The sequence below is a fragment of the Brachyistius frenatus genome, unplaced genomic scaffold, assembly GCF_029030835.1.
Source record: "Brachyistius frenatus isolate BFR_SWC_R1_liver_20210118 unplaced genomic scaffold, ASM2903083v1 Contig_10, whole genome shotgun sequence".
Taxonomy (NCBI): Eukaryota; Metazoa; Chordata; class Actinopteri; family Embiotocidae; genus Brachyistius; species Brachyistius frenatus.
In genome coordinates this window covers 1,771,438-1,783,847 of record NW_027210609.1, presented here as the reverse complement: position 1 = coordinate 1,783,847, position 12,410 = coordinate 1,771,438, and the positions used below count along the sequence as shown (strand labels likewise).

At 38.9% G+C, this 12,410-nt stretch overlaps 1 protein-coding gene across 8 annotated transcripts in view; it reads left to right on the top strand.

Annotated features, from left to right (window-relative positions):
- Window positions 1-11,688, top strand: part of kaznb (kazrin, periplakin interacting protein b) — a 116,599-nt gene extending 104,911 nt beyond the window's left edge. For 7 of the 8 annotated variants that reach the window (XM_069690815.1, XM_069690816.1, XM_069690821.1 and 4 more), the window contains 11 exons: window positions 744-914; window positions 1,845-2,025; window positions 2,178-2,311; window positions 2,660-2,783; window positions 5,380-5,570; window positions 5,702-5,820; window positions 6,233-6,464; window positions 6,680-6,781; window positions 7,313-7,479; window positions 7,808-7,901; window positions 9,037-11,688. In XM_069690815.1, coding sequence (XP_069546916.1) covers window positions 744-914; window positions 1,845-2,025; window positions 2,178-2,311; window positions 2,660-2,783; window positions 5,380-5,570; window positions 5,702-5,820; window positions 6,233-6,464; window positions 6,680-6,781; window positions 7,313-7,479; window positions 7,808-7,901; window positions 9,037-9,198 — 1,677 coding nt within the window. In that variant the 3' untranslated portion in view covers window positions 9,199-11,688. Of the gene's footprint in view, window positions 1-743; window positions 915-1,844; window positions 2,026-2,177; window positions 2,312-2,659; window positions 4,440-5,379; window positions 5,571-5,701; window positions 5,821-6,232; window positions 6,465-6,679; window positions 6,782-7,312; window positions 7,480-7,807; window positions 7,902-9,036 lie in introns of those variants that run through there. The other variant, XM_069690823.1, reaches the window with a different exon arrangement.
- The last annotated feature ends 722 nt before the right edge of the window (window positions 11,689-12,410 follow it).

Below are 12,410 nucleotides of genomic sequence, written 5' to 3'. Positions count from 1 at the left end.
TATTTTGTCGTTGTTTATCTTTTTTCACAGTGGCCTCCACTGATGGGTACCATCAGTAAGAGTTAAAGTCATTAACTAATATTTTAATAAACATTTGTAAACAGTTGTAACTTTGTATTCATATATTAGTTAACAACTATAGCTGTTTTTGTCAACACCCATTAGTGGAGGCTGCTCTGTATATATAGATAAACAATGACAATATCCATAGCAGTAATGATAGAAAATGTTAGATTTCTTGAAAAATACTGTACATGAAAAAATACTTTAAAATGTCTTTGTAACTGCACACACATACAGTATAATACAGTTTACTTAAATTAAGTATATCCTTTTCAAAAAATTGATATATAAAAAATATGATATAGATATATAACAGTAAAGGACGGTTATCAGCAATGTTTGTCTATGTGAAAAAAAAGCGACCGTCAGATGATGTGTCATCAGATTTTTAAAATCTCTTAAAAAAGATTGTCTGTCACTACCTGTCTATCAACCTTTTTAAAACACACAGTTTCAACAGATCTTAACACAGACTGTAGCTGTGATTTGCTTCTTGACTCATATTTGGAGCTTTTCTGATTATCCAAAGTGAGTTTGAAGGGAATTAACATAATAAACAGAGTGTGTGTGTGTGTGTGTGTGTGTGTGTGTGTGTGTGTGTGTGTGTGTGTGTGTGTGTGTGTGTGTGTGTGTGTGTGTGTGTGTGTGTGTGTGTGTGTGTGTGTGTGTATTTCCTGCAGGAGAGTGAGGATGCAGTGAAAGCCCTGGCGAAGGAGAAGGACATGCTGGAGAGGGAGAAGTGGGACCTGAGGAGGCAGAGCAAAGAAGCCACGGAGCAGGCCAACATCCTGCGTTCTCAGATGGACATGAAGGAGAACAGGATTAAAGAACTGGAGGCTGAGCTCACAATGGTGAGTCACCCTGCACGTGGACATAGTAACAACATTTACCGAATGACTTCAAACACAATGTTGTCACCTAAACATCACAATCTGGTGTGTGTGCCATAAATGCAAACAAGGTGAGTTGTGTATTCATATCAGTTCAAACACATGCAGTAAGCTGCTCTGCTGTATATCCTCATCCCTTTCGTCTCTCAGAGCATTAAGTCTTTCTCCAGGCTGAGGAAAAAAATTCAAGCCTTTTTTCTCTGGTGCTGTGTCGGTCCCTCCTAGGTACAGTTGTCACTCTGTGTGTCATTAATCTCTCCTCCCTTGGCACACAACCACCCACAGATCCTCACACCAAGCTGCATCACAGATCAGATTTGTTGGCACATCAGTGCCAGAGCTGCATCGCTGTCAAGCAACCCAGCCACAAGAAAAATCCTTCTCTTCTCCTCTCCTCTCTTCTCTTCTCTTCTCTTCTCTTCTCTTCTCTTCTCTTCTCTTCTCTTCTCTTCTCTTCTCTTCTCTTCTCTTCTCTTCTCTTCTCTTCTCTCCTCTCCTCTCCTCTCCTCTCCTCTCCTCTCCTCTCCTCTTCTCTTCTCTTGCCATTAAAAGCATTTAAAAATGCCAAAATATGACTACAATGTACCATTTGGAAAACGTTTGCATGGGACAATCAGGTTTCCCATTTGTTAACTTGAGCGGCAAAAATGTTCCCAAAGGCCGCTTCATCTGGCAGTAATCTACCCTTCCCTCCTCTTCCTCTACCACTAAACTGATGCCCTCTGATTGCCCTCTCAGATGCTTCCAGTGGGGTTTTTTTTGGACAAAAAAATATTCAGGGTATTAAATAGTTTTTTGTCCGCATGTCTCACGAATGTCCTGCTAAACTGTGGCACTCTGAAGGAATGTTTGTTTTATTTACTTAGTTTCTGTTTTTCACATGTCCCCCAGGCAAAGCAGTCTCTGGCTACTCTGACAAAAGACGTACCGAAACGGCACTCATTTGCCATGCCGACAGAACCTGTGGTGAATGGCAGTCAGGAGTGGGTGATGCAGGCTGACCTGCCGCTCACGGCCGCCATCCGCCAGAGCCAACAGACCCTCTACCACGGACACTGCACGGACAGACAGGGTAGGCTTTCTTATCCACCCTATCTTCATGCTGCTTGGTTTTGCTTTTACAGACTCAGCTTACTAACAGAGGATTTCCTGGCGGTTTCTCATACTAACTGTGGGACTTTTCAATATGGGTGAATATGTGTGTGTGTGTGTGTGACACTTCAGCTGTGGTTAGGATCAGCCCCTGCCACTCTCGGCAGCCCTCCGTGATCTCTGATGCCTCTGCGGCTGATGGGGACCGCTCGTCCACACCCAGTGACATCAACTCACCACGTCACCGGACCCACTCCCTCTGCAATGTAAGAGCTGCCTGTTCCCCTTGACCGAGTAATCACACCTCCACAGTCTTCTATTAGCACCACCGTCCTCTTTGTCTTCTTCTGTTCTGTCAGCCTGATGGGTTCAGCCTGCCTGCTTTGTGGTTGTGGTGGTGGAGTTATTTTTAAAGCAATATTTTGACATCGCTGCAGTTTGACAGGTTGTATTTCTTGCCTAGTTTTGTAAGAAGATTGACAGCTCTCTGTACACACAGGAGAACATCAGTCTTTTCTTCAAACTCTCATCAAGAGAGCAACGGGGCAGATTTCATAACATGTGGATCTACAGCCTGGCTTTAACAGAGCTCTCTTTCTCCTCTCCCTCCTCAGTCTATGGAGGACCTGGAGGACCAGAAGCGTAAGAAGAAGAAGGAGAAGATGACTCTGGGATCCCTATCACGGGTGTTCGCTCGGGGAAAGCAGCGCAAGTCCCTGGACCCCGGCTTGTTTGATGGTACAGCCACCCCTGATTATTACATAGAGGAGGATGCCGACTGGTGATACTGAGTGTGTGTGTGTGTGTGTGTGTGTGTGTGTGTGTGTGTGTGTGTGTGTGTGTGTGTGTGTGTGTGTGTGTGTGTGTGTGTGTGTGTGTGTGTGTGTGTGTGTGTGTGTGTGTGTGTGTGTGTGTGTGTTCAGTTTGTGTGGGTATCCACCTGGCTGTAACTGTGTGTGAGGACCGTTTTGTTTGTGGGTTTGTCTGGAGGGGGGAGGGGAGGTGGATTTTAAAGAAACGCCCTAAAAGAGACTGCTATCCCCATAAATGTACAGTATACTACCCTAAAATTGTATGTTTGTAAATTAGATATATATTTATAGTTGTACATGTATGCATATGTATATATGTTTACATGCATATAAATATATATATGGGGTTATTATTATGTGTAGACATGTTTATGCTGTATTATCTTCCTTAATGTCTTAATGTTTTATGTTTTTTATAACTGGAGACTTGAAGGACTGCTGTTCATATGTAAATAGGAGCTATTGTGAAATTAGTCTTTTCTGTAAATGTCATTTGGTTTTTGTTACTTTACAGTTGCTTTTATCATGCTTTGCAACATTTATTTCTTAGTTTTTTTTCTTATTCCCAGTCTTTCAGGCTACTTTCTTACCAGGAAAAAGGAGGTTTTATCCGATTGACTTAAAAAAAAATTGATTGGAGTTTAAAGTTATGTTGTTTGAAATTGCCTGTTGACCTTAAAAAAAGGGTACTTTGTTTGAGAGATATTGCTGTTACAGGATTGTCACCATGTTCATTTAATGCTGGCTCACAGTCAATCTGCTGAAATTTATTCACATCATGTATCACTGTGGGCTGCAGGGAGGCTTTTTGTGAAGGACTCCTCATCCTTTTTATGATGAAAATAATGTTAAGTTACTATAATTAACAATTGTCCAACAAGGGTTTTTAGAGTCATTCTTTCATAGATAATTGTACCGATCTGAATACACAAACAAATAAATGTCAGAAAATTCTGCATATTCTGGCACACCTCTCGCCTGCTGTCAAAACCATGTGCAAGTGCCAAAGGTTTAACACTCATCTTTGAACAATCAACGTATCTTTCTGTCACTGTTAGCACTAGCCTTGTAACATTGTTTCTGTCGGACTCATTTCTTACTGAGAGCTTTCTAACATGCCCACGAGACAAAGGAATGTGCATTAAACACATGCATGATCCCTCTGTGTTGCTTTGGTTAGACGTGCATTCATCACCAATCAAATTAATAATCTCCACAATCCTGTGTTGCTCTTGTGTTACCTTTCCCCTTTTATGGAGTTATCTTTCCTTGCATTTTGAATGCATGGTCCCCCTCTCTTATTTTATTTTTTTTCCTGTTTTGTTTTGTGTAGAATCTCTTCTCATTTCTTGCAAATGTGGCACTAATAAATCTCTGTTAAATGCTTTGTACTTTAGGAAATGTTGCATAAAAGATCAAATCTATTGAAGTATTTTATTTAAAAAATGAGACAAACAAGAGGTAACTTCAAATATTTATCTGCTGCAGCTGTTGCAGACAGATGTTGAGGAGGCTTTAACATTTTCAAAATGAAATATAATTGAAATGAAATCTTATTTTAAAAATAAAACTAGTAACTGAAGACATCCAATGTGACAGTTTTCTGTTCCATGAGTAATTCTTGTTCTTGTGTCCCAGTCTAACGTGTCTCTCCCTCTCCTCCTGCCATTTCTAATGGCAACTCTCTCCTGCCAGTGAGTAACTCCTCATCTGTGATTACCAGCTGTCTGTTTCTGCACTCTGGGGATTATTCATATCACTCATGTCCATTGGAAAATACAAGTTTGTGTCGTTGTTTTTGGAGGACTCTTTGGAAAGATGTTGGAATTTGCATGAAGCGTTTTGTCAGCATGTGGAGACGAATACAGAGTTCGTCCTGGATTCGTCGGTTCATTACGATTCAGTGTTTCCTGTCTTGGAGATGAGCGGTTAATGGGCAGAAGCATGATGTTGTATGAATAATCCCTGTGTCTTTAATACATTATCTTAAGTCCCCTCATAATCATCAGATAGATACTAGTGTTTTAACATCTTTACTAAACATTGTAGTTTTAGAACTGACCAACACCACTGCACTTTCATAGAGAAATAACCAAATTTCAACACAATTTAAAATTTAGATGGATTCTGCCATGTAGTTTTATCTCCTTGAATTTTTTTAAGTAAACCTTATTAGCCATTTCCATACAATACAGTTCATTCAAAGACAGTGGACGAGTCTTTCCAGTGAAACATTCTGGCACCATCTAGTGGCTTGATTGATCCTTCTTTGCAGAGCCAAAAGAAGAAAGGCCCATTTCTGTTCTTGATATATACAAAAAACACTTTGATACTTCTGTGTAGCATCCAAATTGTTGCTGTGTATTGTTACACACTGAGGTTAGAGTTGTATTTTTTATTCTGATACCCTCTGATTTGCTGACAGATTGTCTCCAGATGAGTCATTTTTTTTAAATTTCCATATCCCTCTGACCCTGAACCTCTCCTGTATGCCATGCCATAACTTCTCCTGACCAATCCAGACTCTGACAGCCTCACACAGCAAAGCCTGTCGGATGGAGAGGAGCAGCTGGACCGCCTTCAGCAGGCGGAGCTCACTCGAAACACGTGCATGTCACTGTGGAGGGCAGGTGCAGTCCAGGCCTGGCTGGAGGTTGTCATGGGAATGCCCATGTACATCCGAGCCTGCTCTGAAAACGTCAAAAGTGGCAAGGTACGCGTTTGGTGCATGCAGTTGTTTTGCCGTTTTTTTGCCTTTTGCAGGAAAGCAGGGTTCAGTGTTATCAGATGGTCATATTCAGATAATTTTCTTGTTTCATAAAGACCTGGGTTGCTGCTTTTTAGGTGCTGCTTGGTCTGACAGATGAGGATTTAGAGCTCGGTCTTGGCATCAGCAATCCCATTCACCGTAGGAAAGTAAGACTGGCCATCGAGGATTACAGGAGAGCTGAAGGGGATCAGGGGTGAGTAACAGTCTATAAAACACTGAAAAATACTGTAAATGTATAGAAGGATATGAATAGAAAACACACAATGATCCTATAAAATCTGATGTGTCTACAAATTGAACCACCCTTAAGTACAGCTTTAGCTTCATCTCAGCCATCTGCAACATTTATATCCTACTTACTCATTAATGCATCAGTATCCATAATGATAATATATAACAGTATAACACTCAAAGGAGGGATTTGAGTACTTTAGAGACTGTAAGTATATTTTGCGAATAAAACCTATGTACTTTAATGCACTATTTTGGATGTTGGGCTGTTTCATGTTATGAGACGTTTTACAGTTCGATTTTGCTAATGTTACTTAAGAAAGATCTGAATACTTCTTTTACTTACTGCTTAGTGGTGTCTGATCATCCTCTAGGCTGTCAAAAGCATCAGAAATGGACCATCACTGGGTTGGAACATCATGGCTGAGTGACGTGGGGCTGCCTCAATACTCCCAAACCTTCCAGAGTCACTTAGTGGATGGACGAGTGCTGAACTCTCTGAGTCGCAGAGACCTGGAGAAATTCCTTAACATCAGCGACCAGTTCCACCAGATGAGTCTACTTCTGGCAATCCAGCTCCTGCAGATGATCAACTTCGATAAAGAGGTCAGACTATAGATCATAACACCATAGATGAACGAGTGAAGTTATATTTAATATTAATTCCTCAATCACTGCAACTTGAGGCTCACAGAATCTCGTAGTGTTGCATCATCTCAGCCAGCCTTCATCCTCCGCTGAACTCTCTGTATTTTTATTGGCCCCTACCACATCAGCGTTTGCACCGTTATCCATGTGTTTTTTTTGTTGTGCTTTTAAAGGCCCTGCAGGCACGACGGACAAAATGTGAGCACCAAAACCGGGACCCTATAGTTTGGACATGTCACAGGGTGATGAAGTGGATCAGAGACATAGACCTCAAGGTGGGTGGGGCGGTCAGTGTTGATATTCCCCTTTGCACTGGAGCCCGCCATGCCAGACTGGTAACCGACACCACAAAGTATGAGTTTGTAGGGCTCCCTCAAAAATAATGATAGCTTTGTGGCTTTGATGCCTCACCCCGCTGAAAAAATACAGAAAAAAAACTGTAGTGTATACACTACAACGGGTAAAAGACCACACAACATGAGCGTTTTTCTGGGTCTACATTCACAGAGTAATATTTAGATTCTTCAGTTTTTAGTCTTCTATATCTTGATATGCTTATTTTTGACCAACATGTAGAAATAGAAACTAAAACACTTTGTATGCCCCACAAGGAGAAATAAGAATATAGTTTCTGTCTTTAAAAAAAAAAAAAAGGCTTCGTCATGGTTTGACTTTAATTGTGATCAAACTTTACTTTTGAACCAAGTAGACATTTTTGACTCTGTATAGAGTTATTTTTCTCAGCTGCACTGCACACTGAGGAACTCAGTGTGACTCTTGCTCTGCCTTTTTGTTGTGCTCTGCAGGAGTATGCAGACAATCTGCAGGGTAAAGGGATTCATGGTGCAGTGATGGCTCTGGATCAGTCGTTTGACACAGATGCCATGGCCAAAGCTCTGGGGATCCCCAGCAACAAACACATGCTGCATCGGCACCTGTATGAAGAGATGAAATCACTTGCTGTCCCTCACAGGTAGATTAAAAACTCTTCAACCCTCTTTGGGTTCATTCATTTCCCTTTAAACACAGCAAAGGTTATGATATTAAAAATGTATTCACTCCAGTTAGTTTTTATCCTGAAAAATCACCTTCTTCCCTTGAATGTGTGTGTGTGTGTGTGTGTGTGTGTGTGTGTGTGTGTGTGTGTGTGTGTGTGTGTGTGTGTGTGTGTGTGTGTGTGTGTGTGTGTGTGTGTGTGTGTGTGTGTGTGTGTGTGTGTGTGTGTGTGTGTGTGTGTGTTTTACCCAATGAAAATAACAAATAAATGAATGAGGATGTTTTTTAATGCCTTGTGTTTACAGTAATGCAGAGCAGGGCACAGAGCTTATGGGTTCTTCTTCGCTTGTGGCTGTTAACCGCTTTGCTGATGAGGTGTTGATGAGAAGATCAGCAAAGGTATCATTTAATTTCGTAATCATATCATTGGAATACTAAAGACTGTGCAAACATTTTTAGGTTTTAAAAAGGTTATGATCGCGCAATACCCTTTGGAAGGTGACAGGTCCAAACATACAGCTGGAGTCATAAAGAGCTATGTACAACCTTTGGCAAACTTTCAGAGATGCTGGAACAACCATCATGCTAAGAACCTCGAAAAACTGCGTGCAAATAAGGACTGTGGTCACACCAAATATTTATATGATTCATTTTTCTTTCTGTTTACTGACATTGGTTATAGAGTTCAATAATTTCAGTATAAACATAGCATTATATTTGACAGCTTCCTGACTATGCTTTTACAGTGCCTACTGTTTGTAATATTCAGAAATGTGAGGGTAAATTATACCCACTAACTTGGGTAATTCATTTTTACTCAACATTTGTTCACATTTTTTAATATATATCATTTTCGATCATCCTTTGTATCTATTTTTAACATATATTTTACATACTACATAGGTGCGCATAACATTGCTTAAGACTGCAAAATAACCTCGCATACCCATGTGTTTGTTTTCAGAGAGCTCAAATACAAACACTGTTGTTGACTACTACTGTATAATAATACAAAACAATATTAACCACTATAAAAGAGTAGTGGTAGTGAAACTGTTACAAAATGTATTCCAAACATCATTACAGAGGCAGCATTAGTTTGATAGCACGTTACTCCTTAATATGATGTATTGTAAAGAAATGTTCAGATGGAACATGTCACTTGATAGGATCCTTTAAAAAATTTCAACTTGTTCAAAAACCTGTTTAATTGGTTTGTACATTGTATGGTAAACTTTTTTTTTATATAGTAAAATAACAACAAATTGTATACTGTACAAAGTATAATTAAATCCAAACTCATATGACAGTAACTGTCTTTCGAGGAAGTGTTTTTTCCCTTTATTAGAAATTAGACAAAAGAGAGCTGACAGGAAATAGGTGGATGATAACACACACAAAAGGCTCCCAGTTGGAGAGGATGCTGAGATTACAGTTATCCTAAGCACTTCGTCATCAGGATGCTCCTCTTAAAAGAAAGACAAAGCCTTAAAAGAAACTCCCCATTGCATTTTCTGTCTTTCTATTCTTCCAGAGTCCGCTGAGGTTACGTGCAAACAGCCACTCTGCAGAGCGAGGTCTGGGCTTCCATGGCAGCTGTGGCTCTCTGCCCCGAGAGGCCAGGGTTCAGGCCGTTCCCCGAGCCAAAGGCAGCCCGATGCACACTTACAAGAGTGTAGAAATCACCAACGTCTGAAGCCGCCTCTGCCATCTAGCTCTTTATCCATTGTTTACATTATTATTGTATTTTACTGAAGTTGTTTACTACTGAGAGAGACCTACACTCAGCCACACTGGACTTTTAAGAAGATGTCTTAAGGGGTATACCACTTAATTTAATAATTAAAATATAGTTTTATTTTGACCAACATAGTAACAAAACATCCTCTGAAGAAAAACAAATATTAATTTGGATGATTTAATGAAGCTATTGTAAATATAATGAAAGGGAAAATTATTTTAGTCATTTTCATTTTTTTAAACCTAATAATCCAAATGAGTTTTATATATCAATAAAAAATCCTACTGTTATGATAGATGAGAAGGCTTAAGAGTAACATACAAAAATAGCTGAATTCAGTGCTCCTTTGATGCCTTATATAAAATATGTCTAATACAATCCTTACAGCAGTTCTATAACACTATTTTTAACATGTTGATTAATTTTGCTGTTGGTGCAGATGTAACTCAATGAACAATTATGATAAAGGTATTTTAAAATAGTCATTATAATATGCTTTCATGGTAGAGTTACATATCCGCTGTTAGTCTGAGGAGATCAGGGCCCTGCTCTTCATTAATGGATTACTGAGTTATCCAAACTGAAAAGTTAATGATTTGTCATCAAATTCATTAGGAGTTGTTCTCAAAGCAACAAATCCTGATGCCCAGACCTGCAAAAGTGCCAGCAGATTGACGGCTGGCGCGTGACAGATGTTTTAGGTGAAACTCTTAATTTACATTTATTTGGCAGAAACACTTTTGTGTAACAAATAATACACTCAAACCACCAAGGAACAAGAGCTTGATATCATTCAAAATAGCATCCTTTCAAGATTAAAAAATAATAATAATAATAGCATGTTATGTTGTATAGAACAAGTGCTCACAGATGGTGGAGATATAACAAAATGCTATTAAGCCCATAAAATAACTTTCAGATACATGTTTGGATTATAAATTAAAGTGTTTTTACAATTAGGATTTGGATGAGAACATGTTAGTCATTTAGTATTTACTATATAATTTTCATAATAAAGAGTTACCAAATGCATACTGTATACATGAAAAAATATACAAGTTTGTAAAGTAAATTAGAACCAGGCCAAGTTTACTTTATGGTGGCCAAAAAGACACAAAGTCAACAAATGATTCTCACAGTTAAAAGACCGGCGAAGCCCAAATGTATGATATCCAGTTTAAAAGATTTAAGACAAGTAACTGTAAAACTCACATTGTTGAAAATTGTTCACGCAATTAAAGCTGTGTCTTAATGAGGTGACATCGTCTGCAGGATTGTGATCACCTCTTAAAATTTTCATGGTTGGCCATTAGAGAGAATTTTACCAAATAATCCTCTTCTGAGTCTGAGCACATTCATAATATCTCATGTTTATCACACAGGAAAGAAGATGTATGTCTGTGAATCTACTGCCCTGGTGCATTCTGGGAGGGTCCCAGCACCTACCTCATGTAGATAAAGTCACATGATAAGCACTCAGCTAATAATATAAAAACTGATGATGGTTTCAATTCTCTACCCATTTTGCCTTTTCTTCAAAAAAGGAGTGGACTGTTATTCACAGTAACTTCATCCAGAATTAACTAATCAAAATGCTTAAACTAAATTAGCTGGATGATAATTAACTAGATTAAACTAGCCTGATAACTTTACGTTAGCCTGAATAAGTTTGATTGTGAAGATTGTGCCCTGAACTGCCTAATTTCATCAGCTCTACATGAGTGAGATGACACCAGTAAAAGATGGGAAATATGTGGCGGAAATTGATTTACCACCAAGAGGTACTATTTTTTATGAAACAGCAATTTGTAGCACATAAGACTATCTTTACTTTTGAAAGCTGGCATGATCCATTTTTCATTGGTGTTACATTCAGTTAAAGTGATCAACTGTGATTTTTATGTGGATGCAAGTAATGACACAATTGTACTTACCGAAATCCTCCAGTGATATGTAGATAAAACATGCAATTGAATGTTGGGTTATGAAAGTGTTAATGTATAAAAGTGAATGGCATCCATATGTTTATACTGTATAAGTAAAAATGGCAAAGTTCTGTGCCCTTACATTATAAAAACAAGAGAGAATGTAATAGCACATTTTGTACACGTTCACCATGTTCTGTAACACAGCTGTACAAAGTTTGCTGTTCCTGAGCATGAAAACACTCATTAAATGTTACCACTGGAACTTGTGGCGAGCCACAGAGTGTGCGGCTGAAACTCTGAGGTTAATTCAAACATTATAAAACAGGTTTGTCTGCCGCTCTCTGGGCGTCTCCTCCTGACACCAAAGCAAAGTTGTTAAAGCGGGAAGATCAGACCAGTTCAAACCTGCATAACGGACGGACTGTTTGCTTTTAACACACATTTTAACATATGACATTTGTATCGCTTCACTCAGAGATTTTCATTATGCCGAAATGAAAGGTGGAATAATTGTCAACTGTTGTGTACAGTGTAGGCCTGGTGTTGTTATTTTTTCAAGAAGAATGCATTAAAATTTACATTCACAAATTAAAAATGACAAATTTTATACAACAAAACAGGTTGCAAATTCGCAAGTTACCTTTTGTTTGTTATAAGTGCTTGAATTTTGAAATCTATCACAATTCTTTTTAACATTTTATCAGTGATTTTCTTCAAACTTTATGTTTCACCAAAGGCGAGTTTTTTTTTTTAGGAACACTTCAAAAAAGACATCATTGAAATGAGCTTTGCACGCGCAACTCCTTAAAGGAGCAGTGTGTAGGATTCAGTGGCATCTAGTGGTGAGGCTGCAGATTGCAACTGAACACCCACTGCCTGCCAGGTCAACAGCTAACATGACTGTTGCCTACTATTTCAAAACAGTAGGATGTAACATTTGCCAATACATAATTATAACAGGCTAAACATTTACACTTGGCAAGTTATACAAGATCAAATCCAAACCATTGCCAGTGTTGAGAACTTTCCTCCACTTTTCCACATCTATAAAAGTTTATTCTTCACTTTTCAAACACAGCTGACAAAAACAACCTCACCACAAGGTCCAGCTGTTCTGGAGCTTTTTTTGTTTATCTTCCCCAGCAGATGAAGATGGTCCATTTGTCCTCAAAATGTACAGAACAGGGTTTCAAAATTTAAATTGTTTCAAGAATGTTGCTCATTATTGCTCATATTGTC